This window comes from Equus przewalskii, chromosome 7 (genome assembly GCF_037783145.1).
Source record: "Equus przewalskii isolate Varuska chromosome 7, EquPr2, whole genome shotgun sequence".
NCBI lineage: Eukaryota > Metazoa > Chordata > Mammalia > Perissodactyla > Equidae > Equus > Equus przewalskii.
The window spans coordinates 69312532-69340000 of record NC_091837.1 but is presented as its reverse complement, the minus strand read 5'-3'; the positions used below and the strand labels follow the sequence as shown (position 1 = coordinate 69340000).

General features: G+C 50.1%; 1 protein-coding gene across 3 annotated transcripts in view; it reads left to right on the top strand.

The window, feature by feature from the left end:
* The first annotated feature begins 19607 nt into the window (after positions 1 to 19607).
* SMAD7 (SMAD family member 7) overlaps positions 19608 to 27469 on the top strand; it is a 29481-nt gene continuing 21619 nt past the window's right edge. Inside the window, exons 1-2 of one of the 3 annotated variants that reach the window (XM_070630188.1) lie at positions 19608 to 20625; positions 21916 to 21969. In XM_070630188.1, coding sequence (XP_070486289.1) covers positions 20013 to 20625; positions 21916 to 21969 — 667 coding nt within the window. In that variant the 5' untranslated portion in view covers positions 19608 to 20012. Of the gene's footprint in view, positions 20626 to 20957; positions 21153 to 21915; positions 21970 to 27469 lie in introns of those variants that run through there. The other 2 variants (XM_070630187.1, XM_070630189.1) reach the window with 2 other exon arrangements.

Sequence of the window (27469 nt, the reverse complement as noted above, 5' to 3'; positions counted from 1 at the left end):
CCCCGGAATGCCTAGGAGTAGGTCTGTTTGGCGGGTTACAAGTAGACACCCTCTTGTTGGTTTTTTTCCCCGAATGGTAAAGCAACAAAGGTTTATTTCTCATTTGTGTCCCATGCCCATCACGGTTGGCTGGGGGCTCTGCTCTGCGGCGTTGCCACTGAGGGCAGCTCCATCTCTGTGGGTGCATGATTGCCAAAGGCAGGAAAAAGGGAACACGGGGATGGTATGCTGGCTCTTCCACTTGCGTTCTGTTGTCAAGTCATATGGCTACATCTAACTTCAAGGGGGCAAGGAAGTGCGTTTCTATCTTTTTCCTGTGAATGGGACCAGAAATATTTGTTGAGCAGCACTAATGAACACCCCAATAACCCTCAGTCTATCAGGAGAGATAGGACCTCTGGAGTCGGTCACTGGCAAGCTTCTTTCTCTGCATGATTAGAGTTCTTGTTTCCTGATTCCGCCTTTTCTGTTGTGCTGTCTTCTTCTTTGGCAGGCTCCCAAAGGAGATGAGCATCAGTCAGGGGGCCCTACAGCCTTATCTCCCAGGGAGGGAAGGGATCTGGAGAGGCGTGCCTGCACCCCCAAGCCAATGAGCTCTGGAAGTTCCTCTAGGATATGCTAATATAATCTGAGGCTGTGGTTAATAAAAGAGAGATGATAGTTCAGGTATATTATGGTACTAATTGCACGACTTCCTTCCTTCATTCATTCAACATTCATGCCTAGGACGTTCCAGACTCAAAACACTGTCATCTGGGTACCAACATTCAACAGTAATGTTGACCAACTGAGGATCCCCAGAGCAGGGTGACTGTGAAGGCGAGGAATCTGGAAATCCTGTCCTGGGATGATCACCCGACAGAAGAGGGCATGTTTAGTTTATAGGAGAGGAGGTGAAGGAGGATGTAGGAAAAGTGTTCCAGAAGCGCTGGCAGGTGGAATAGATCACATTTCCTAGGTGGCTGCTGGAGGCAGGAGTTGCATCAATGGGTAGAATTTCTGAGCAGGCAAGCTTCAGCTCAGTTTGGGGTCAGCCTTTTAACTAGAAAGTCCACCAAGGGAAGAACAGGCTTCCTTGAAAGCAGGGAAATCACAGTCCCTGAAAGTCTTCAGACAGGCTGGGTGACCTCTTTTATTGATCGTTCCTAATGGTCTTCCCAATTCTGAGTCCATAATTCCTGAGAAAAGAGACTTTCTAGCATCTCTTATTTCAGAATCTAAAATTTCATCTGCAACCACAAATGAAGTCACCTACCTCTCAGCATAAGACTTAGTCTTTTTCATATACAGGTCAATTTAAAGAATAATATTGATGATTGTTATGCCACAGCTAACACTTGAAGAGTGCTTACTACGTGTCGAGTATGTTTCTAAGTGCTTTCCATATATTAATAAAATTATTAGTGTATTAGTGTATTTAATTCTCAGAGCAATCCTATGATGAAGGTGCCATTATTGCCCCCCCATTTTACAGATGTGAATATTGGGGCACATTGCTAGTAAGGGGCAGGGCCAAGATTTGAATCCAGGTAGTCTCGCTCTGGAGTTTGTGCTTCTAACCACTGCCTCTCATGACGTGCCTTTTTGATAGCTGGGGAAATGGTACCCAGTGGAATTTAGTGATGTGTCCATGGTCACAGGTCTACTTGAGTGGTGGCACCTAGATCTGGATGGAACCCAATGTGCTCAGCGTGGAAGGCTTTTATCACCTATGACTCACACAACTGATTATGGTCCTGGACAATTTATCGCATTAAATGCGATGACTATACCAGGCTGAAGCACATGCCCCAGATCTCCCAGCAAGTTGAAGACAAAGCTGTGGTAATCCAGATGCTTGTCCAACATGGTGAGATGCATGGCTCTTCTCGTTTCCCAGGATTTGAAATAGTTCCCCCACTTTCTCTCTATAAAAGTCCTACCAATTGGGGCCAGCCCAGTGGTGCAGTGGTTAAGTTCACACATTCTGCTTCTGCAGCCCGGGGTTCGCTGGTTTGGATCCTCTGTTCAGATCCCTGGTGCGGACCTACCCACCGCTTGGCCAGCCATACTGTGGCAGGCGTCCCACATATAAAAAAGTAGAGGAAGATGGGCACGGATGTTAGCTCAGGGCCAGTCTTCCTCAGCAAAAAGAGGATTGGCAGCAGATGTTAGCTCAAGGCTAATCATCCTTTAAAAAAAAAGCAAATGTCTTACCAGTCATTCAAGACTATGAAACTTGGTCATAGCTGTGAAACTGCCTGAGTCCTCAACTCAAACAGTTGTAGTTTCTGCACATACTCTTCCCAGGACTTGCCCTCTCACCTAACCTGTAAGAGCGAGTTCATGGTAGTTTAGGCCAGCAAAGATTTGAATATTTTATGTAGGCTAAATTTATCAATCTTTTCAATCTTCTGGGTTTAGAAAAACTTTCCCTACTCTGAAATTTTAAAAGAATTTCCTCTTGCGTTCTTCTAATATTATTATGGCTTTAGTTTTTATATATAACTCTTTGATCCATCTGGAATTTCCTTTGTTATATGGAATGAAGTAGATAACCAGTGTTCTTTTTTTCCATGTCGCCATTGAGTTGTCCCAATGCTATTTATTGGATATCCATTTTTTTCTCAATTGATTTGAAGTACTATCTTTATATAAAACTATATATATAAATATAAATTCCGTATATATTTGGAATCATTCAGAGTATGTTCTCTGACCACTGTGACATTAAGTTGCAAAAAGATAGCTAGAAAATCTCCCAAATGTTTGGAAACTAAGCAACACACTTCTAAAATAACCTATGGGTCAAATGGAAAGTAGAAAATATTTTTAACTGGATGATAATGAAAATATAAAATATCAAAGCCTGTGGAGTACAGCTAAAATTATACTGAAAGAAATGTGTAGTCTTATACATATATTGTAAAAGAAGAAAGGCTGAAAATCAGTGATCTGATATCTATTTCAATTAGTTAGGGGGAAAAAACATATTAAACCACCCCAAAAGAAGGAAGAAAATAATAAATAAAGGAGAGAAATTTAAAAAAGAGAAAACAGATGTATAACATAGAAAATTATCAAAGCCATAAACTGGTTCTTTGAAATAATCATATATATTTAAACCAGTTTCTGGCCTCTCCATTCTGTTGCATGGATCTCTCTATTCATGCATATGTCAGTAAAAAACTATTTTAATTACTAAGACTTTGTAGTTACAGTGTCTTTTAATATTTGGTTGAGCTAGTCCCTGTCCATCACTCTTCTTTTTCAAATTTTACCTAGCATTTGCCTTGCATTTAAACTTTAGGCTTGGGGCTAGCCCCAGGATGTAGCAGTTAAGTTCCGCATGCTCCACTTTGGCGGCCCGGGTTCACAGGTTTGGATCCTGGGCATGGACCTACAACACTCATCAGCCATGCTGTGGTGGTGATCCACATATAAAGTAGAGGAAGATTGGCACAGCTGTTAGCTCAGGGGCAATATTCCTCAGGGAAAAAGAAGAAACATAAAACAGAAGCATCAACAATGGCATATGTCAAACTCAATAAAATTCTAATTAAAAAAAATTTTTTTAAATAAACTTTAGGCTTAGTCTATCAGCCTGGTCAGTTCCCCTGCACATCCGTTGCTTAGATCCTATTGACATTTCTATTGGGATCAAGTTAAATTATACACTAATTTGAGAAGGATTGCCAACTTTCTAACATTGAGTCTTCCTCTCCAAGGACAGGGTATGTCTTTTCGTTTATTACAGTCTTCTTTAGAATTTGAAAATTTTCTTCTATAGATCATGTATATTTTGGGAATGCTTTCCCTAAGTATTTTATCTTTTTTTTTTTTTTTTTTGAGGAAGATTAGCCCTGAGCTAACTACTGCCAATCCTCCTCTTTTGGCTGAGGAATGCTGGCCCTGAGCTAACATCCATGCCCATCTTCCTCTACTTCTTTATGTGTGGGACACCTACCACAGTATGGCTTGCCAAGCAGTGCCATGTCTGCACTTGGGATCTGAACCGCCAAACCCTGGGCCGCTGAAGCGGAACGTGCGTGCTTAACCTCTGCGCCACCGGGCCGGCTCCTTATCTTTTCGGTTACCATTGAAAATGGGAGCTTTTCTCCAATTATATTTTGTAGTTTCCATGGGTCAGCTTCTAATACCTCTATGTAGCATGTAACAAAGATTGCATTTTGGACATTTTAGCTAAACCCATTGAATCCCACTTGTCAATCGCATCCTCTTTAAACGTGAACTACACATCCAAACTTATGTTTCTTTCGTACTTCTGACCAATAATCTTTAAGCAACTGCTGTAGCTATCCCAAAAGTTAAAACAAAACTGCCACAGGTCCCCCAAAGCAGCATAAAGCATTTTGGCGCCACAGTTACCTAATTACAAATATTTGTCACAAGCGTCCACGTTGTGCCTGGGTACTTTGCGGACATTGTGCATTGCAGATCTGATTCATCCCCAGGAGAGCTTACGGGAAACCTATGCTGTGGAACGCTGCCTGTGTATGCTCAGACCCAGCAGGGACCCTGAGACGCTGCTGTGAGCTCTGCAGTCTTTTTCATATTGATTTATCATTTTTCCAATATAAAAGTAATTAATTCATACTCATCATAGAACATTAGGAACACATGAAAAAGAACATAAAAATGCATCCGTGATCCCTAACACCCAGAGATAGTCACTGGTTTGTTTCCTTATGATCCTTTTTCTGGGCACATATACCAGTATGCATATTCCAAAATTGAAATCACTCTGGCTAGACGGTTTTGAATCCTGTTTCTCATGAATATGTTGCCATGTCATTATACAGTCTTCAAAAGAAGGCTTTTTAATGGCTGCATAGTATTCCCTGACACACATATTCTATAATCTATTACTTATTCTACTATTATTTTGCCCTTGAGCTGTTTCCAGTTTTTCAAAAGTAAGACTTCAGTCAACAATCTTGTGCAAACATCTTTGCCCTCTTCTCTGATTATGTCCTTTGAATACATTCCTGGATGGAATACTGGGTCAGAAATGAGGGACATTTTTTAAGATCGTGGTAAAATATACATAACAGAAAATGGACCATTTTGACCATTTTTAAGTGTACAGTTGAGTACAGGCGTTAAGTACATTCACACTGTTGTGCAACCCTCAGCACCATCTGTCTCCAGAACTTTTTTAGCTTTGCAGAACTGAAACTCTGTTTCCATTAAATACTAGCTTCCCATTCTCTTCTCCTCACCGCCCCTGGTAACTTCTATTCTACTTTCCGTCTCTGTGAATATGGGGGCTTTTGGTACCTCATATAAGTGGAATCATACATTATTTGTACTTTTGTGAGTGGCTCATTTCACTTTGCATAATGTCCTCAAGGTTCATCCATGTTGTAGCCCGTGTCAGAATCTCCTTCCTTTCTAAAGCTGAGTAATATCCCATTGTATGTATATACCACATTTTGTTTATCCATAGGAACTTTTTTTTTTTTTTGCAGGGAAAGATTCACCCTGAGCTAACATCGGTTCCCATCTTCCTCTTTTTTTTTTCTTCCCCAAAGCCCCAGGGCATGGTTGTATATTCCTAATTGTAAGTCATTTTAGGTGTTCTATGTGAGTTGCCACCTCAGCATGGCTACTAACAGACAGGTGGTGTGGTTCTGTGACCCAGCCGCTGAAGCAGTGGACGCTGAACGTCCACCACTAGGCCATCAGGGCTGGCTCTATCCATAGGAACATTTTTAAGGCTATTTTTTTTTTTTTTTTTTTAAGATTGGCCCTAGGCTAACAACTGTTGCCAATCTTTTTTTTTTTTCTGCTTTATCTCCCCAACTCCCCCCGTACGCAGTTGTGTATCTTAGTTGCATGTCCTTCTAGTTGTGGGATGTGGGACACCGCCTCAACGTGGCCTGACGAGTGGTGCCATGTCCGCGCCCAGGATCCAAACCCTGGGCCGCCGCAGCGGAGCGCGAGAACTTAACCACTAGGCCACGGAGCCGGCCCCCAAGGCTCTTGATTCAAATTGTCTACTGCCTTCCAGAAAGATCACACCAATTTGTATGTCTGCCAGGATTGTGTGAAATTAAAATTTGGAAGTTTATGCACCTAACTCTATATTAAAGTAACTTATGGTCTAATTGGTTCATATTGTACCTGCATAGAATTTTCTGCATTTGCAGATATGCAGCACCAAGTTATTGCAAAGGGACCGCCAAAGGACTCCCTTCCCTCCCTCCCAGAGTGTGTGCATGTGTGTGTGTTATCCATAAAAACATACGTATAACTGAAGATGAACATATTTTGTGTTTATCAAAGGGTAAAGGAGCTCTTCTGCAGTTTGGATCAGAGCCTCAGAATCTAAACAAACACTCAAACTGGCATTTGTCAAATGTTGACCTCCCAGTGTTCCATTCTTTTAAACGCGATTCAATTTTTGTGCCTACCAAGAAAGGCACCAAAGATTTTATTTGGGAGGAAACATCTGGAATTCGTATAGAGTATTAAACTTTTCAAAGGGTATCACTTACATGATCTCACCTGGTTTCTACAACATCCCCAGCCCCAGGAGGCAGGCAGGCCGATACTGTCAATCGCATTTGTGTAGATGCAGGTTCCAAGAAGTGACACCGCCTGCTGTAGATTACGTAGCTGGTTTGGGACCCCAGGACTCCAGCTCCTATCTCCTGGCCCCTGTGTACCGCCTCTGCTCTCTCACTAACTTCCAACTCGCTCTTGCTGTTGCTAGAGTGTTCTGTTCCTTTACTTGGCATGTCAGCCTTCCTGGGTTGTCCAGGAATGTACTTTCTTGGAGAGGAAAGGGAATAGATATTTTAGCCACACACAACACACTGTGCTCGCCAGGCACCTAATAGGGACACTCAATAAATATTAATTAAAGAATGCAGCTACATTGGCTTATGTGCTGGCCAGATCCTTTAGAGTGTCAAGAATATTCCATGAGAGATTGAGTGCTGTTGGGCTGGAAGGCTGTGTGGAGGCAAAGAGGACAGCGAAATTCTGGAGTAATGGAGCTTATTCTCTTGGAAGATGAAAATACCTTCCCCGGGAGCCCTACCCATCACCTGGAGAGGAGGAAGCAGGGAACACGCATTTGTTGAGTGCCTTCTGTATTTTCCTGGCTGGGCTGGGATCTACTCTGCTCCTCCTCTACTTCTAAATCTCTCAAGCCAGAGGAGGACATTGGGAGACAGCTGGCTGGGGTTAAGAGTGAGTGTGATTTGTGGGGTGTGCAGGGGGGCGGGTGGGAAATGGAATGGGTGTGCCCACCCTCCTCTGGCAACCTGAGGGATTTACTACTCATAGGGTAGGTGCCTGTTAAGTGTCTCTGGCTTAACAGAGGACCAGCAGAAGTCCATCTGGATAAGCAGTTCTGGGCACACAGGCAATTGTTGGGGCCTCTCCCTTGGCCTGGGCCCACGGTGGCTCCTGGAAGACAGAGTTGGTGTCTCCTGGAGCCCAGGGTCGTGGGAGAGGGGAAAGCTGGGCTGGGAGTGGAGGGTGAGGCAGAGGCCTGGGTGGGGAACCCTGGGGGAGCCCCTTGGTGGGAGGACTGCTGCCCAGCAGGCTGATGTGGCAAGAGGAGGCCTCCCCTCTCTGCCTAGGGAGAGCCAGAAGGGGAGATGGGCTCTCTAACCCCACTCAGTGCCTGCAACCTCCCTCTCTCTGCATCAGGATCTGTCAGATGCAAAAGCACATGCAAGGAATGTGGGGCTCCTCTGGAAACCCAGCCGATGGTTTATTTAAGATCCTGGGGCCTTTACAAATGGGCTTATATCTTCTTTCCCTTGGCAGATTTTCTTTTGTTTTTTCAAAAGTAAGATTTGTGTGTTTGTGCAATTTTAAACAAGTGATCAATTTCAGATTATTTTAGTGTCAGAGTTTTAAACCATCTTCATCATCAAATTGTGTTTAATATGCTCCCATTAGTGCAAGGAGAAAAAGAGGAATGGACATAAGCTGTCTATTAGTAGATGTAGCCATGAAATAATAAGAAATTTACTATGCAGACGCATCCGGCGTGATTCCAAAGATGGGGGGCGGTTTGCTGGTCAGTCAGCCTATAAAAGTGGACACTGTTAGGGTTTGGATACCAAAGAATTATTCTACGCTGGGTTCCGAAATGGTTCATTGGAGTTTCTTCTTATATCAAGATTCTGTAGCTTCATCTCTACAATGTTCTTTCACATACGCCATCTCGTTTAATCTCAAGACAACATTGAGGTCCTGGGTGACACACTAATTGATGCTTGCACGCAGCACTTCCGGCTCCAACACTGGGGTGCTTAATACCGTCGTTGTCTGCATTATCCTGGGTCTGCCAGCACATTCCATCGAACAAGATGAACACCTAGGAGGCTGTGCGTGATCCACCTTCCCAATAGTTCTCTTTTCCACACTTCCAGTCGCTCTTCCCATGCTGTCACCACCCACACCAGGCTGGCCTCCCAGCTGCTGCTCTAAGATGCTAGCTCACCTGTCTCAGGGTCAAGGCCTGGCTGTCTCCCTTTCCTGGAAGGATCCTCCCTCATTGATCTCCGCTCCTCCCCAGACAGGCCTTCCCTGATCACAGATCTGAACACAGCCCTTCTCAGCCCACACCAGCCCTAGTCCCTCACTCTACTTCACGTTTTCCAAAGCTCTTGTAACCATGTGAAATTATGTTTTTTATGTACTTGTTTACTTAGTTATTATCTGTCTGTCTCCCTCTAGAATGCAGACTCCCCGAGGGAGAGACTGTGTGCCTGGAGCAATGCTTGGCACACAGCGGGGGTGCAGAAGAAATGAGGAGCAGAGAGCGGATGACAGGGCTCTGGGGACCGTGAAACATGATCCTGTGAACTGCCGGGTACAGATCGTGAGTGCTGTTTGAGTTCCAGAAGGGAGGTCAGAGTGACCAATTGTTACAGAGCCCCAAGGGACCGGTGACCCACAAGTGGGTCCTTTTGCCCAGACCCACCCTTGCCAATAGCATGAGACCAGGTTTGGAATAGCAGAGCAGAAACGTTAGTCATTGATCACTGAATGGAGGAGGCAGAGCTCCAGCTCCAAAACACCTTCTCTCCAAGGGAAGGTGAGCAGCGTTCCTATGGGATGTGAAGGGGGCGGGGTCTCTGCGTCATGGTTTGGGGTGGGGACCTTTGGGGCTTGCGCAGATCTTCCCTTCTTGCACAAGGCATCTTTTGAACACGTTTCCTTTTGTGCATAGCACCCTGAGGCCACCCGGACCTTTCTGGTTTGGATTGGTTCTGCCGTTTGGCCACCTGGCCTTGTTGTGGCTTGGTTCCTATGAGCACGTACAATTTAAAAACAAAGCATTAGAAAGGCCGGCTGTGGCTGAGTGGTTAAGTTCTCGTGCTCTGATTCAGTGGCCCAGGATTTCCCTGGTTCGGATCCTGGGTGCGGACCTAGCACTGCTCATCAGGCCATTCTGAGGCGGCGTCCCCCATAGAAGAACTAAAAGAATCTTCGACTAGAATATACAACTATGTACTGGGGGGCTTTGGGGAGAAGAAAAAACAAAACGAAGAAGATTGGCAACAGATGTCAGCTCAGGTGCCAATCTTAAGAAAAACGCAAAGCATTACATTAGAGTGGAAAATGTTTTACGGACCTCCCTGGGTGACACAATCATTCATTCACTCACAGGGCACCTCCTGCGTGCAAAACAGCTAGGGTCAACCAGCCAGCCAGAGCAGGACCGTTGTTTTCCTGTTTCTTTCCACCTGTACATTTGCTGTGTTGTCTTTTGGATGTTTGGGACAACTGTGCATTCCTGGGTGCAGAGACATGTAGATGGAGGGAGAGAGGAGTTCCGGACTTGAAGGTGCTGCTAACCAGCTGCGTGAGCTTAGAGAATTTTCTCTCCATCTTCTTGGAGCTCCGGATGAGAGGAGGCGTGTGAAGACCCTCAGACAGGAAGGGGACCAAGGGGGGAAAGGCAGAGAAACCGATGTAATTAGGAGAGTTTTAATTAAGTCCCCTTGACTTATGGGACACTTTATTCCTGAGAAAGGTATTTAGACTTTTCCAGGTCTCTCTCGGTCTGAGATTCTATCCTTGGGCTTTAAGCAGTAGTTCGTCATCTTTAGGGTTTTGAATTGAGGGACCCTCAGTTCAATGACCAATATTTAATTTTGCTAAATAAGTCTGTAAATAAATACCATCTGTTGTCACCACTATTTCATAAAAGATAGGGCACATTAATTCCCCAAACTACAAAGGACATCATCTCAGAATAAATGATTTATTCTTCTGTTATTGGTCAGACCTTCATTTTTTCAGTCAATATTGGTGGGTGCTTCCTGGAGGCCAGTCAGGGTGCTTGACGTGCTGTACTGGTACCTGTCCTCATGGAGTTGACAGTGGTGTTGGGGGACAGACAGGGATCAAGGAATTGGAATTAAATGTGTAACTTCAAGTTACAAAAGCTACAAAAGGGAGATGGCTGGGGCTCTGAGGGTGGATAACGACAGAGGCGGAGGCGGGGTGACCTAATCCCAAAGACTGGGAGCCTGGAGGAGCAGTGGGAGAGGAGAGAGGGGCATTTCGGGCTGAGAGGCAGCACAGGCGCAGGCCCTGGGGTGGAGGGAAGACACTGAGGGGACAGAGAGGGGAGGGAGGGGCGCCAGGCCACTCAGGGTTTTGTAGGCCAAGGAAAGGAATTTGCGTTTGTTCCAAGGGTGGTGGGAAGACCACTGGGTGGTGGTGCAGTCAGACCAGCACTGAGACCGACGTCAGCAGAGGGGGATTGTCGGATCCGAGGGATCCACCAGAATAGTCACCAAAGAGATGCTGGCGGCTTGTGTCAATGCTGGTTGTGGTGGGTGGACCCGGGGAAAAGCAGACGAGCTGAGAGGTATCTTGAAGGTAAAACCGACAGGATGTTGAGGCTGGTTTGGATAAGGGACGCCGAAGAAAGTTGTTGCTGTCCAGGCCGATCCTCTGTTTCTGACTCCCACCAGTGGATGGAGTGGGGTGGGCTTTCTGAGAGTGGAGCTCTGGAGGAGAAGCAGGTTCTGGGAGGAAGATGCCCTGTTTGGGATGCAATGGGCTTAGGGTGCCTTTGAGACATCCAAGGGGAGGTGTCAAATAGGCAGGTGGATGTGTGGACTGGAGTTCAAAGCAGATGCCAGCCTTTTAACTTGACTCCCTTTCTGCATCTTTGGTTGTCATGGGGCCACCTCCTGGAGAGGAGTGGGTGGCTGGGGGCGTGGCTAGAAGGAAGCCTGACTTTTCTCTTCATGTCCTTTGTACTCTTTGAATTGTGTAGTACCACTATGCTTGTATTACTTATTCAAAAATAAATAAAATAGAAAATGCAAACTAAAAATACCAAATAATTTAGCGTTTGAAAAAACGCACTACATTATGCAAACTTGCCCCTGGATGATGCGTCTGGTGTTTGGACTGGAGATGGCGAATCTCTAGGCTATGTAACTTTTAAAATCCCTTCTAGCTCTTACCCCATTTTACCATAGGTTTCCTTATCTTTTCTCATTAGTCTACCAGACTCGAGCAATGCTGAATAACATCATATTCCACCGACCTTGAAGGCCTTCAAAATAAAAGTTTACGGTGGGGGGGGGGCGCGGTCTCAAGACTGAACTTGGCAGTGCACAGTCCCACCCACTGGGTATCTCCTTCCCTGTGAACCTCTTCGCACTTCCTTGCTGCTGTCATGATTCTCAATGAATTTATTTCTAGGACTCACAGTAATGCTAGAAAAGAAGCAGAAAGGCTTTTTATTGTGTTCTCCCTTACCCCACTCTCATTCTAAGAAAAAGATTTCCCAAGCTTGTTGGTTTGTTTTTAAACTCTGATGCTGGCCTCGCCTCTTTGACAAGCTCCCACCTGGTCCTAGGAAAACCCACACAAAGTCCCAGACTCTAGAAAAAGTGGCTTCCTTCTTCCTTACCTTATCACTCAGATGCTTATCTCCTCTAAGAATTTATTTCCTAGGCTTGGAAGGTTAGGCAAAATTAGCTAACAGGGCGGCTCCGACCTCAGAATCCATGATAATCGTGGTATTAGCATCTGTATGCTGCATCGTTTACATAGCGCTGTGCTGGCGGAGTGTCCACACCTCGTCCCAGCCACCCCACGGTGAAGGCTTTGTTCTCTGACCCCACACGGGGTCTGGCACACACAGGGCCTTGTGAATTCAGTGTTTGTTATAGCAGGAAGGCAGACAGACTACAGAAACAGGCCTCGCAGCTAGAAATGCCAGAAAAGTATATTGAACCCTAAAACTGGGTGAAGGGTCCCTTCTGCTCCCCCTGGGTCCTCAGCTGTAGAAATGCCTTGGCCATCACTCATGGGGCTGGGCTCGTTTGGTGGGTCCCAGAACGTGCCAGGGGCAGCATGTGTGGTCACCTATGACTCCTTTGCTCTACTACAGACGAGACATCATTCAGCCCTTCTGCAGGCTGCCCAGTTCTGATTCACCATTACCAGATGTCTCATCGCTCAGATCCTAACCGGCACTTACTCGGCAGAATTGAGCACCAAAGTCATCCCCTAATGACTTTTGGCAGGGCAACGGGAAAGATAAAAATAGGGGAAAAAATCAGAACGGAGCCAAGGTTAACTTGGTAGTCCAATATGACTGGGAGCTTGGAATCTGGAAGAGTGTGGCTCGAGATTCCAACGAAGACCCTGCCTGCAGCATGGACAGTGAGGAGTAACAGCAGGGCACCTCCAGGTGCCTCCGAGTTAGCTCAACCTTTTCTTTGTTTTTTTCCCCAAAGTCCCTCAGTACATGGTTGTATGTCCTAGTCGTAGGTTCTTCTAGTTCTTCTATGTGGGACACCGCCTCAGTGTGGCTTGATGAGCCGTGCTAGGTCCATGCCCAGGTTCTAAATGGTGAACCCCAGCTGCCAAAGCAGAGCGCGTGAACTTAACCACTCGGCCCCAGGGCTGGCCCCTTAACTCAACACTTATCCCCTTGCTTTACTGTCTTTTTAAAATCAAGTTTTTAGTGCCAGTGGGAATCATCCACACTGCACGTCTCTTCATTTATACGGCAATAATAATTTTTCACGGTTGGCATTTGAGAGCATTATCTAAGTACCATGAGTGAGCTGTCACAGGCCAACTTCACTGCTGATGTCCCTTCCTTCCACTTGTGTTACAATGGGCATTGTTTCCTGACATGAACTAGGTTGACACCAGTGAGGCATGACTGTTGATTTGAGAAGCGGAGATCATGGAGATTTTCCTGGTTCTTTGAGGAGAAAAGTTTCTGTAACTAGAGATGACCTAGTGTCGTTCCTACAATATCTTTCTACAAAGAAAACTTTCTTCTGAGGGAAAAGATCACCCAGGATACCCATTCCAGGGGCCTCACCTCCACTACTGACTTCCTGCAGCTCGGGAGCGTTTATAGATACAGTTATACAACTCAAGAGACGAGGAGCACAGCTTGGGTTTTGAAGAGAGCTCAAAGGTGACAGAAAACTACAGTTTTGTTCTTCTTTTGTGGTTTCCTTCTGAACAAGACCATTCGTACCGTGAGCAACTCCGCCTGGTTAGTCAACGCAGCCAACCTGGTCCAAAAGATTTCTTCCTTTAGGAAACCTTTGGAGACCCCCTCCAAGACGGAATAACTCCCTTGATCTTCTGTTCTCCCCAGCAAGCGCCTGCATTCCTGCTGCCAGGGTCACATGTTCTGAGTGTTGGCTGTTTTCGTATTTCCAGCCTTCTCCGAGACTGTGCACTTCTTGAGGGCCGAGGGTGCTTGATACTAACTGTATGTCCCTCCAAGCTCTCACCTGGCGCCCGGCACCCCATCTTGAATCAATGCTGGCTAAATGGATGGAGAATCGCGTGAGCTCAATTCTGTTCCACAAAGCAAAGGCTCTCATTTTCTCAAATGGGGCAGGCTCCTTCCTGTGCCTCTGTCATCGCGACATCAGTATTTACGAGGCTGTCCGTCCCCGGTTAGGACTTGTGCCTGACTGATACCTAGAATGATTTTTGATTAGGACTGGCGTGTTTCCTCATTGACTCTTGCCAGGGTCATGACGAGGCAGCTCCACCCTTGCTGTCTGGGATGACACATCGGCCTCTGTTGTCATCGGCCTTCCTGTAGTAACTGCCCCACAGAGAGAGAAGCTGTCTACAGCCTCACTTCCACATGTGACCTCGCCAGCTCGTCCTTTTCTACAAGGACATCAGAACAGCAAATTTCAGGAAAGGAGAAAAGCAGGCAGGGATTCTTTTTGAAAAGAACTTTAAGTGTGTATATTTTTTAATAAAACCCATATTCACATGGCGCAAAATTCAAAAGGTACAAAAAGTTATGTACAGTGAAGTTATATCCTGCCATGTTCTTCAGCCGTCCAGTGCCCCTCCTTGAAGGAAACTGTGTCTCTAGACGACTATATATTTGAATGTCTGTGTTGTCCTTGATCTTTACCTTTTCTGCATGTTTCTCTTGTCTCCTTCATAAACCATTCATTTTATCCTGCTCTTTCCCTGTGCAACTCCCACTACTTAGCTGAGTGCCCTGGACAGCCACCTGGCAAACGTTATGGATCAGTTGACAGCATGTCTGTAATACAAGAATATTTGATGAGTCGGGGCCTATAGCATCTTTATTTGATTGTGAATTAGATGCATTTTCATTCACTTCTGTTCTTATTCTGCCAAGATAAGCCAAGAAGCGTTGATTGTCACATCGGCCCCACTCACGCTGTCTTCCTTTCATGACCCATCGCTTCCATTTGTATGGCTGCCAGTTCAGGATGGTTTAGGGCTCACTCACACATTTTTTCAGGAGACAGTTGTGCAAGAAATGTCGATATTTTCCAATGCTTTCTTGGCCTCTTCAATTGTTTCTTCTTTTGGCTTCTGCATGGAAAGGTCCTCATTCCTGCCTCACCCCTGCCCTCGGACCCACCGACACACACTCCCATGCGCTTCGGCCTCCCTCTGCCCTTCTCCTCCAAGGACCACTGCAAACGAGAACAGTAGTGAAGACAGGGAAGACAGGACGGGAGGGTATTTTGAGCTTTTGCTTAGGGTTGCTTGTAGGTGTAGACAGTTTTGCAGATTCTTTTTTTCATCCTCCTCTTTCTCTTTCAAGTCAGTCTCCCCCTGCCAGTTGTGGAGGGGTTCACCTGCTTCTCCTCCACTTCCTGTGTGCTCTGCTGCTCTCCGTCTTCATGCACCCAGGGGGCCTGACTGCTCAAGACCGGGGGCCTTGGAGCAATTTCCCTCTGGCTTCCTCTCTCCTCTAGATGCTCAGCCAGCGGTCAGTCAAGTGGCGGCCCCCGCAGTCCTCCGGGTGCCAGGGGCCAGTGATTAAGTAGCCAGGTCTTTAGCTGACTCCATCCTTGTTTGTCATAACTCTGCTGCAAGTTATTTTGGTCTCTGTGACTTGTGGCTGCACCATGATTAGGGTTTGATTACTATCACCAAAGTGACTAAAAGATGAAAATAGAAGCCACAACAGGAAATAAACAACTGCAAATGAGATATTTTATTCCATATTCCCTGCCAGCAAATGATTAGAATCAAACTCATTCACAATAGTTTGGTGAACTCCTAAACTTTTTTTTTTTTTTTTAAAGGATCAGAATAGTTTGAAACAGGGTGCTTGTCAGTCTCGTGTGCCTGTGGAAAGGAAAAGAACTCCCTTTCTAGGCACACCAGCCAGCTGGGAGTTCCTCTACCGTCCAGCTTCTTTCTTGGAACGGAAAGAAATAAGAACGCGATGGGGTGGGGCTGGCTCTTAGGAAGGCTTGGGGTGGTACCTGATTCAGGGGATGCCAAGGAGCCATCAAGCAGCACCAACCATTGTAGCTACTTGCCCAGCATCTCACCCATCGCCTACCTTGGGTAGTAAAATGGAGGAGGAAAACCACGTATAGAAGGCAAGATACGGGTGACGCCTGAATTAAAACACCCACAATTCACTATATGGGAACATATCTGTGCAAGTATATGCACGTTCTACCCAGACAAGCTGTGACGTCAGATTCAACTCCTGAAACACCCACTAAACCTACCTGCCCTGTGTGTGCTCGGGCCTCTCATCACAGAGCATCAGATCACTGGCCAGATTTCCAAAAGAGTCTTCGGATTCTCCGTTTAGCCAAGAAGCTTAATTAGAATTATGACATTTGCTTTCTCTGTTTATTTAAGTCCTTCCTGTCACTTTGCAGCCTGGCCTAGTCTCTCTTGAAAAATGAGGACCTTCTAGTGAGGCCCAGAGCAGAGAGAGGGAATAGGACCCTGAGAGGGCAGGAAATTCGCCCAGAAAGCTTTTTAAACCCTGCCAAGTGCTCGACTAGCTGTGAGGGTCACCAGTAGCACAGGCTATTTAACCAGTGACTGGCAGAGCCCCAGCCAGGAACCAGGTTTTCTGACTTCTAGTCTGGTATTCTTTCTGAGCCTTTCCAAGGGGAGTATATTATACATTTCTCAGACACTTCAAAAATCCCGTTCTGTCTCTTCCATTTTTCCCTGCCAATGACGATTTGCTCACCTGGATCCAAACCTCCCCCTCTTCCATATTCTCCTGGGCTTTCTCAGCTGTGGTCTTGGCAAGTTGCTTCTTTAGAAAGTTTCATACACACACACACACACACACACACACACACATAAGGTTTCAATGCCCTTCTCAATAAGTAACATTTTCATTTATAACAAAATTATGATCTTATACAATTGCAGCCTTATAAAGTAAATGTTTAGAACGCCAGCTTCTGCCCTGTCCTACACACCTCTGCATGGCTGGGCATCCCAGTATCTTCCAGGCCAGTAAGTTTAGGGCTCCCTTGCCTGAAGATGATCATGTAACCAATGTCTCTTGTTTTTCGCTAACATTATATCTCCAACGGTGCTTTTGGTGGGGTTGGGGGGGGGGGGAGTGGTCCAAACGCCCCTTTAGATCCTATCCAACTCTGTTGATTCCTAAATATTTATTAAGCATCTATTGCATGTCAGACTCTTTTTAAGTTGCTGGAGGGTAGGGGGCTGAGCTACAAAGCTAAGAGTCATCTGTTCCTTTTCCTTTTAAGAACGTTTAATTTAGCTGGGAAAAGGAAAATAGTGCATTTCATCTTTTCTAAAGATTCGTTAAAATCTCCAATGAGTTTCATTGTCCTCATGATCTCACAATTCCAAATGACTTTTAAAAAAATCTGACTTCACTGAATAAGATGTGAGGTTAGATCACCATGCCAACTAGTGGCCTCAAAAACACCGATGCGTATATATGTAAGTCATTAAGTATCACCAGGTTTCACCAAGTAAAAGCGTTCTGGTCCCTTCCCCTACCAACCCTTATGCATTTCCATGCAGCAATCTGCCAGCTCGGTCTATGCTTCTCCCCAGGCTGGGGTTAGGGATAAACTCTCTGACTCTAAGCACCTTGAAAGGTACGAGGCCGAGGAGGGCGCAGAAGCAGCCCCCGCATGTATATGCATGCCCTAGGCAGGTCTGCTCCGAAGGTAACCTTCCCGCGCCGGGAGGCGGGGTGGAGGAGGTCTTCCGGGCTCCGGAGGAAACCTGCCGGCTGCAGGCGGGCGACCCCCCCCCCCAAACTTCTCCCGGCAGGATGCTGCCCCTCGCAGTTCGTCAGTCAGCCAAATGCATTCCAGAGCTGTGCACAAGACACACTTCTCCAGGCAGTCCTAGAAACCCGAGCCCGGAGCGAGAGAGGGCGGGAGGGAGCGCGCGGCCGCCGCTGAGGTCACATTCGCGCCGCCTCCCCGCCCTCGGCGGCCCGGCTGTTCCCTCCAGTGCACACTTCCCGGGGCCTCGGTCCAGTCCGGTGTAAATGTCTTTTAAACCGAGACAGCGGTGTCCTCCCCCTTCCCTCCCGCGCGGCCAGGGGATCCGCCGCCAGGGCCTTTAAAACAGGACGAATGAATGAAGCGCGTAGGGCGAGCGCGCGCGGGACGGCGCGGCGAGGCTCTGTGGGTTGGGTCTAAATTGGGCCACCGACCCGCTCGTTCCGCTCCAAAACTCGCCGGCGAAGCCCGCTCAGTGCTCTCGGGTCTTCCCATTTCTCCTCTGATCCGGCCAGGTCTCAGTCGATTCTGGGAGCTTCTCTGCTCCCCACCTTTATTCCGCCCCCCCATTGGTCTCCCCTCTGCAGACCCAGGAGGGGGTGGCGAGGGCGGGGGGGACGGCAGGGGGAGAAATAGCTTTTAGAAACCCGATCTGTTGTTTGCGAAACACAATCGCTTTTTTTTTTTTTAAAGCGACAGGGTGTCTAGACGGCCACGTGACGAGGCCGGAGCCGGGCGCGCCACTGCGCAGTGGAACCAGCAGAGCAGAGGGCCTGGGGGGGGGGGGGAGGGGGGGAGAGGGGGGCGGGGAAGAGGCGGCGGCGGCTGGGGGCGGGGGAGGGAAGGGGGAGGAAGGGGGCGGGGGCGGGAGGCCTTGCGGGAGGCGGCGAGCCCCGGGCACACTCGCTCGCTCGCTCGGCGCACGGAGGATCCTGTCCCCGAGCCGCGCCAGCCGAGCCAGCCGGGCGCCGTGCTCGGTCCGCTCGCCGCGCCAGAGAGAGCTGCCCGAGACAGAGCCAGCCTGCCGGCGCCGAGCTGCCGAGCTCCCGGCCCCGGAGCCCCTGAGTGCGGCGCGGCGAGACCCCGGCGGCGGCAGAAGGACTCGAGCGCCAGGAGAGGGCGGACGGGGGACAAGGAGGCTCCCGGAGCCCGACGAGGAGACTCTCGGAGGAGGAGGCGGCGTGAGGACACCGGGGCCTCCTGCCGCCGCAGCCGGGTCGGGGCGAGCAGCCCACACGGGGAGCCCCGGCGGCCAGCCGCGGCCAGGGGAGGGGGCGCCGGTGGCCCCCACACTAGCGAGCCGCTTGCTCCTAGGAGGGCGAGAGCGCGCGACCCGCCGGGGGCCCGCCGCCGCCGCCGCGCCGCCCTCCCCCGCGCTGTCAGCCCCGCCGGGCGCAGCCGCCGCCGCCGCCGCAGCATCTTCTGCCCCTGCGCCCCCGCCAGCCCCGAGGAAGTCCCCGCCGAGGACCGGGGCCCCCGGGAGCGCAGGAGGAAAGACCAGAGACTCCCTTAAAACAGCCAGATGCGGAAGATTGAAGCAGCCTAGCCAAAGCGTTCTGTGGATTAAAAAAATATACGATTTTTTTTTTTGGCCGAAGAAAAGGAGAGAAAGACCAGTGGAGCTTTGCAAGGAAAAAAGGGGGATGTAACTCGTGGATACGTTTTTTCCACCCCTCAAACGTCTCGTTCTACTTTGTAAACATTTTATTTTTTTAAACCCCAGCTCCAGCCGGACGCCCCCAGACCTCCGGGGTGCGAGGAGGTGGTGTTTTTCATTGGCTTTGCATATTTGGTACTTAGATTTTGAGAAAGCCTCCTTATTTCGCCAGACATCTCATGCGGGGTGAAGTCCACTCGGCCCCCTCCCCCGAGTCTTCGTGTGCACGGAATTCGAGGAGATCCGGTTACTAAGGATATAGAGGAAAAAAATAAATCGCGTGCCTGCTTTTTTTTTTTTAATTGCCTGCTTTTCCCCACCCCCAAATTAAGTTGCTTAGCAAGGGGGAAAAGAGGCTTTTTCTCCCTCCAGCAACCCAGCCGAACGCCTTTCGTTTGTTGCCCCCGCGGATCTTCCATGTAGGAAGCTGAGGCTGGCGAGCCCGACACTCGGGAGCCGCTGCGGGGGGGCCTCTTTTTGGGGAGGCGCCGACCCGGGCAGGCTTCGTCGCCCCCAGGGAAGCGGCGGCCGCGTTCCTCCGGGGTGCGCCGGGGCCCGAGAGCCGCGCACGGCGCGGGCCGCGCGGGGTGGGGCAGCCGGAGCGCAGGCCCCCGAGCCCCGGCGGGCGCCCCCGGGCTCCCGCGCTCGCCCCGGCCTCCGGGAGACTGGCGCATGCCACGGAGCGCCCCTCGGGCCGCCGCCGCTCTTGCCCGGGCCCCTGCTGCTGCTGCTGTCGCCTGCGCCTGCTGCCCCAACTCGGCGCCCGACTTCTTCATGGTGTGCGGAGGTCATGTTCGCTCCTTAGCCGACAAACGACTTTTCTCCTCGCCTCCTCGCCCCGCATGTTCAGGACCAAACGATCTGCGCTCGTCCGGCGTCTCTGGAGGAGCCGTGCGCCCGGCGGCGAGGACGAGGAGGAGGGTGCGGGGGGAGGCGGCGGAGGAGGCGAGCTGCGGGGAGAAGGGGCGACGGACGGCCGGGCTCATGGGGCCGGTGCCGGCGGCGCAGGCAGGGCTGGCTGCTGCCTGGGCAAGGCGGTCCGAGGTGTCAAAGGTCACCACCATCCCCACCCCTCAGCCGCGGGCGCCGGCGCGGCCGGGGGCGCCGAGGCGGATCTGAAGGCGCTCACGCACTCGGTGCTCAAGAAACTGAAGGAACGGCAGCTGGAGCTGCTGCTCCAGGCCGTGGAGTCCCGCGGCGGTACGCGCACCGCGTGCCTCTTGCTGCCTGGCCGCCTGGATTGCAGGCTGGGCCTGGGGGCGCCCGCCGGCTCGCCGCCCGCGCAGCCTCCCTCGTCCTACTCGCTCCCTCTCCTGCTGTGCAAAGTGTTCAGGTGGCCGGATCTCAGGCATTCCTCGGAAGTCAAGAGGCTGTGTTGCTGTGAATCTTACGGGAAGATCAACCCCGAGCTGGTGTGCTGCAACCCCCATCACCTTAGCCGACTCTGCGAACTAGGTAAGAAGTTGTTCTGTGCCCCCCCGCCTCTCCCCCTGGCGCCCAAGCGGTGGAAGAAAAGCCCCTGCGGGCTGTGTGTTGTGCAGCCACCTCTGGAGGGGAGTGTACATTCCCTCCTGGGAGGAGACTTGGGGGACAAAAGTGGAGAAGGGACCCGGGGAAACTGGAAGGGCATTCCCCGGGGGTTCCCTTCGTTTTTTCTCCTTGGTTGCCCCGAGGGGGGCTTATGGGCACTGGTCGTGCACACACTCTACAGACATGTGGCTAAAAATGAGACGCTCTCATTTCCGGATCAGCTAGGGGGTGCAGGGAGAAGTGGGGGGTCACGCCTCCCCCGCACCCGGAAAGGCGTTGAGGTGTGTGGCCGAGTTGGATTCGGTCCAAGCCCGCGAAGGAAGGCTGGGAGAAGCGAATTGTAAACGCTGGAGAGTCTCTGCTCCTTTAGTAAATACGGAGAGTCACGTCGTGCACAAGTGGCTCGGAGACTGCCCTGGCTGCGCAGCTTTGGGGTTTTTGGGACAGAGAGGGTGAGCATGGGAGGCCGAACTGATATCTGCTCTCATCTCTGCCAGCCCAGGGTGGAAAAGAACAAGCAGTCAGGAGAAGTTGGGAGTCCCCTACTTTTTCCTTTCTTTCAGCACGGGAAGGCGCAGGCTATAGGACTGTAAGACTACAGGTCTGCCCCCAGCGCCTCCGTGACGTTGTTGCCCCTCACTGCGCTGGGGCCTGGGCTGCGCCGCTGAGACCCCCAGCCGCCTCCTCTTTATCCTCCCCGCCGCCTCCATTGCTTTCCTTTTCTCACCGTCTCCGTGCGGGCGGATGGGGGCGCGTCTCCCGGGTGGGCTGGGGAAGGGGAGCCCCGCGTGCCTGGCGCGGGCGCCCAGCGCAGCGGCGGGGGCGGAGGTGACTTGCGCCCCTGGGGGGCGGGCCGGGGCGGGGGACGATGGGAGCGGGGCTGAAGTTCGGGGATGGGGAGGGGGTTTGTAGACCCCCGCCCTGGGAACTGCGAAGTGCGCGGCCGCGGCCGAGCCGGTGGTTTCCAGCCGGGCTGGCGGAGCGCGGCGGCCGCCGCCGCAGACGTGGAGGAGCGCAGCGCCGAGGCTGGCGCCAGGCGGCCTCTTTTGTTTATCTGACAGCTAAATATCAAGGCACTCACCGCCTCGCGGCCCTGCCTCCAACCCCCACAGCTAAGACAAACAGTTGGGCTAAAAGAATGCCTCTGTTATCATAAGTTTCTATCTCTCTTTCTCATGGCCTGGCCTTTATTTTCTCTTACTTTTTAAATTCCAGAGTCTCCCCCTCCTCCTTACTCCAGATACCCGATGGATTTTCTCAAACCAACTGGTGAGTAGATGCTTTTAAAAATACCCTTCCTATCTTAAGTTAGAAATGGAGTCTCTTAAGTCTAGAACACGGATTCTAATGTCTAGGCAGCGGCTTGGGGAGGCGCTGGGTTTTGCCCGGAGATGGTTATAGGTTTCCTCTGTTGAAAGTCTGGTGGATTTTTCCTGTTTTTGTTGTGGTATATATATATATATACATTTAGGGGGGTGGGCAACGACGTTTCCGAGATATGCTGTTTGCATTTTGCTCCTTTTTCGTCTGTTTGCACTCCGTGGCCGAAGTTGGCTCCGCATTAACACGTGGAATTTGGTCCATGCAGAAGTGTCTTGGGAGCCAAATAGGACAGGTTGCTGGGAGAACATGGAGACTTTGGGAATACTGGAAACATCGGAGGGAAGAATGGATAGTCTGATAGAAGGGAAGACAGTTTAAAAAAGTGCAGAGAAGATCGTGGTTTGGAGTAAGAGATTAGAAAATGTGAAAAGTGGAGGCAACAGCATCCTCACCTGCCATTCAGCACTCTCCCGGGTTTTCTCAGAATCCTTGGTAGGGGCTATAAAAGTTTTTAGCATAGCTCTGCCTGCCTGTTGCTTTGTCACCCAATGGCATGGAGCCAGGGCGAAAGCCTGTCTGAGACTGGCACCAGCCCTGTTGCGGTTGTCTGCATTCAGCTCTGGTTGGCAGTACCAGGGCTCACCCTGTGGTGCTAAAAGTGCCAGGGAGAAGAGGGTCAGCAAAACTGGGACGTAGAGGTGACAACAGGGACGAGCCCCTGTGTCTTGGCGCCCCTTCTTACAGTAGGAGATTCATTTGCTCAGAGGATGGATTGGATCTGGTCTTAGGGCCTGGATACCGGTGCCTGAAACATGGAACTCTCGTGAAGTTTTTAGTTTGCTGAGGTTCTGGGAGAAGGAGAAGTGAAGGGTTGGGCCCCACTTGGCTCTTGGAATACTACACGTCCTTCCGCCTCCTGCGTTCTGGCTGTTGGGCCTTTCCCCCCACTAATTAAAAGTTTTGCTGGGGCGTTGTCATAAATTAAATACTTTAATGAACGGTGTAACCGAAGCCCGTGCTATGCAGCCAGCCCTCCCTATGCTATGCAGCCAGCCCTCCCGGGACTCCACCCGCCCTCAGGTCGGGAAGGCGGTGCTGCCTGCCTGGTGCCTGTAATAAGTGGCCTGCGGAGCATGTGTTATTTTGCTTTCGATTTACAAAACACCAGATAAATGGTCATTAATGAGGAGATAACCAGCTCTCTGTATTCCTAACAAACGTTAACTGAAATTACCAAGCTCTGTTTCCTCAAAGAATGTAACTTGACTGGGTTTTTGGTGTGGAGACTCGAGAATTCTTTCATGAGGTTAGTTCTCCAAGGAGCCAACTCTGTCCTGGTTTTGTTTTTCCTGCTGTAGTCTTCAAATTTGGAGGTTTCCCTTAAAAGAGAGAGACCAGTCACCCTGGCCCCAGGGGTAAAGAGGACTAGTGGTAAATGTTCCCAGAAACTTCCTAAAACCCCAGAAAAGAAGGGCCACCTTCTCTTGGGTTTCCTGCAGAGATACTAGGATAAATCTGTTCGCAGGATTTAAGCGGTCACTCTGCCAGGCCAGGACCTCATTTTCAGTGAGTGGAGTGATATATTTATTCATTAGCAAGTGTTGACATTAGGTAGCAAAATGTGTGTAAACAGAGAAGCCACAAAGACAGGAATGTGCCATTTCCAAGGGGGAGAAAAGTTCTCCAGATCAGCCAATAGGAAGTGATTAACCTGCCAATCGGAAACTCAAACAGCTGGTTACTCACCCAAAACGTTTTTGTTTAAAACAAACCAAAAAAAGGAATGAATAAAGGCGCCGTGGTCTAAGGACATGAGGTGGCAACAGCCGAAGCCCCCGTGGAAGGAACTGTCCTGGCCCGTTGGAGGGCAGCCAGGTCTGGGAGTGGAGGGGCCCTGGACAGGTCTGAGGCTGGTTTTGCTGGCTGCTGTGGCCAGGGGTGTTGAGGTCAGACATGCAGATGGGATGCTGCCTCGGGTTTTTATCCTCGCCTTGTACTTGGGAGGAGAGTATCTGGCTGGGGAATTTAGATCAGCCGCTTACATTCTTAAGTTTCTAAGCCCTAGGTTGAATTTGTGGTCTTGGGTTACTAGGTGAGAACCAGGCATAAGGTTTTACAGTGGACAACTGTTAAAATCTGAGCCAGTTACACGACTAAAGGAATCCCGTCTGTGAAGTCTCCAGCTTGGAAAGTGGCGGTGGCAAGGGGCTGGGCTCGGCAGCCTTTGGAGGAACTCAAGGGCTGAAAGCCCAGAGCTTCGTTTTGCTAGGGTTCAAGCCATTCCACTGCAGCGTTTGGGAGGGCCTGACCTTGCAGACTTGGGTGCTAGGTGGGCCCAAGGCAGCATGATCTTCTGCAAAGGAGTGTGTTAGATATGGCTGAACCCTGGGGCAGGGTGGCTGCGACTTGGGGCTATCAGAAGTCAGGAAGGGCCACCCCCCTCCTCCATTGCACAAGGAATAAGAACACGCTGTTTAAAATTAGATCTCAGTTTATGGGGTGTATAATGGGGATGCTGTGGGGGATTTCTCTCTGGGCTCTGCTCCCTGTGTCCACTGTATCTGATGGTCTGAAAGGTTGGAGGGATGTTGCTGGGTGCACTGTACTTGCTTAGGCTGGGGACCCAGGTGACCAGTGCCATAGGCAGATGGAGCCTCCAAAGCCTGGTTGAAAAGTCTGGCACCTAGCCCTGCCTTTACCTCTTAACTCAGGCTGCGCTTAATTTTTCCAGGCCTCTGTTTAAATCCAGATGATCGAAGAGTTAGATTAGATGATTCATTCATTTGCTCATTTATTGGTTCATTCATTCATTCTACAGGCCGAAGGATGTGCCTGCCTAAAAATGGGATGGTTCCAATGCAGAGGATTGTCCTGTAACCAGGTTGTGAATTGGGGCAGAGCTAGGACACTTGGGGTATAGTGATGGGCGGGGGGGGTTGGGGGCGCTCTTCTGTCCTGGACAGTGCTTAGGATGCTCAGAACTAAGTCGACAAGAAGGTGCTGGCTCTCCAGGAACCATTCTCTTGGTGAGAGAAGTGGGATCCCCAGCTCCCTCACCTTGTACCCTTCTCAACAGCTCATTCCTTGGCTGCTCCCCTGGCTTGTGTCTCCAGGGCCTCCCTCTCTGCTGGGAGAGGGGAGTGAGTCTTTCTCCCACAGAACCCAGCGCTTACTGGGTGCTTGGTAATGTTTAGCGGTGGATGAGAGCCAGGAATGGCCTGGAGCTGAGTGTGTGCCAGCCTGGGCTCGGGGGAGCAGGCAACACAGGCAGAAGCTGAGACCCTGACTTGGGAGAGCTGTCTTGGCGGAGCTTTTTTGTGGGTGAGGGATGGAGATGTGGCTTCTTGGACCTTTACGAGCCTGGCAGTTGCTTGAGGCCAGTCTGGATGCTGAAGACTCAGCCTGACTACCTGCAGGAAAGACAGCTGGGACTCCGGCCTGCCTGAGGAGGGAGAGCTGTGGGATAGGCCCTGAACTCTTGGGTATGGCCCAGCTCACTGGGTGGCCCCTTGGGCTAGTCAGTGACGCCTCAGTTTCCCTGGGTGCGTGTCGAACAGGTATTCTTTGCTGCTTCACAGGGGTGGTGGGGAGACCTAATTAATGTTTGTAAGTCCCTCCTGAGATCAAAGGCCCTGCAAGAGGGCAGAGCACCGGTTCATAAAAACACTTGTGGTTGCCAGTGTGGAACTGGCTTACCTTTGATCTGAGATGGGCTGACACCCTCAATGTGGTCCCAGGTCTGCCAGGAGATGCTGGGCTCTTCCTTTGAAACATACCTTGCCTCTGGCATTCAGCCAGCCAGAGCTGGGAGCGGGGAGTGGCAGTGGAGAAGTCCTCGTGTTTAATGTGGGGGTGTCTTCCGTTGGGGGGGGTAGGTAGAAGTCTATCTCTAGAACATGGGGAGACCATCAAAGTAGTTTAGAAAGTTCAGCGTATACATCATTGAACAAGCAGCTCCATTTCCTGCCTTCCCTATTGTTTTCCATTTGATTAAGTGTATCCTGTAAAATTGTATATTCCTGTTAGGAATTATTCTTTACCCTGATAAAATGAGATTACACACACAGTCTTTTCTCTCTCCCCTGCCCGCTGCTGCCACTCCTCTGCTCCCCCTTCCCCTGTTTAGGAGAATTCTTGAAAAGTTGTTCTTCCAGCCTGAGAGAGAATGCTGGAGAGGGATCAGAGAGAGGATCTCAGAGTTGAGGGGGGCAGGCAGCAGAAACCCAGAGGTGGTTTGGGGCTATGTGTAGGCCAGGCTCAGCCCCCCCAGCTCCCTTTTTCAGGGATTGGAGACAGCTACTGGGCTGCTGACAGCTCCCCTGGGCTGACTGTCTCTGGGCTCCTCTCACTTGGCTTCCTATTTGCCAGCGTGGCCAAGTGGTTCCAGTGGGAACCTGGTAATGCACACCCCAGGGGCATCCTGCCAGTGGCCTGGGGTGGGGGGACTGGAATTTGCACCGTCCAGCCTGGTGTGTTTGCTGGGGAGCTGGGAAGCTCGGCTCCTGAACCGGCCTTTCTCTGTGGATTCCAGTAAGTTTGGCATTGGCAGTGGTGCCTGATGAACTTACAGGGTCTTGTGTATTTTTGTTTTGTGGGATTAATTAGTTGTGGTTCATGGTCTTTATTTTTGTCTTATTGCTTAGAGGGAGGTTATCCAGTCTATTTCTCAGCTGGATTTGCCATTATTCTCCTTAACATTTAGGTCACGGTGCTGAGCACCCGAGGGTAACAAAGATGTTGAAGAGAAGCCTATGGTGTAGTTAGGGCAGACAGGATCTGAAGGTAAAAGATGACTAAAGACAGCAGAAGGAAACTCCATGTGCTGGGTGCCAGAAGATTTTATAGGGACTGAGGGCGGGGAGCCTTGCAGGACTGGGGTTCCCGGGAAGGTTTCCAGAGATGGGGAGTTGGGACTAGGCCTGGAAGGAGCTAGAACATTTCCCTTCCGGCTGGCAGCCTTGCTGAGAATGTTCTCTGTCCTGGTCTGGTGGTGACTTCACACGGATGTCTCCATGAGTAAAATTGATGGAGTTGTACTTGAGATGCATATGCTTTGCTGTGCTCGTTACATACTACCTCAGTTAAAAAGGAAAAAGTCCTTTCCATCCAACACAGTCTCGAGAAAGTCCTAAAGAACTGGCAAGTCTGTCTTTAAAAAGATAAGTGCGAGACTCTGGTCTGTGGGAGTGGCAGAGAGGCCACTGGTTCCAAGCAAAAGGGGGCTTTGCCCTTGATTTTTCTCCGGGAAAAATGGCAGAGAGACAGCAGCCGGGGCTGAGAGAGCAGAACCCGAAGCTCCTTTGACCTTGGGAACTACCTGGTTTCCTCAATGGGGGACTTGGCAATAAAAGAGAAATTCCAGCCAGTCTGCGATTGAGCCTGACTTGACTAATGATTAACTGGCCGCCCGGAGCCCAGACGGGTGACAAGGTGCTGTGGTCTGTCT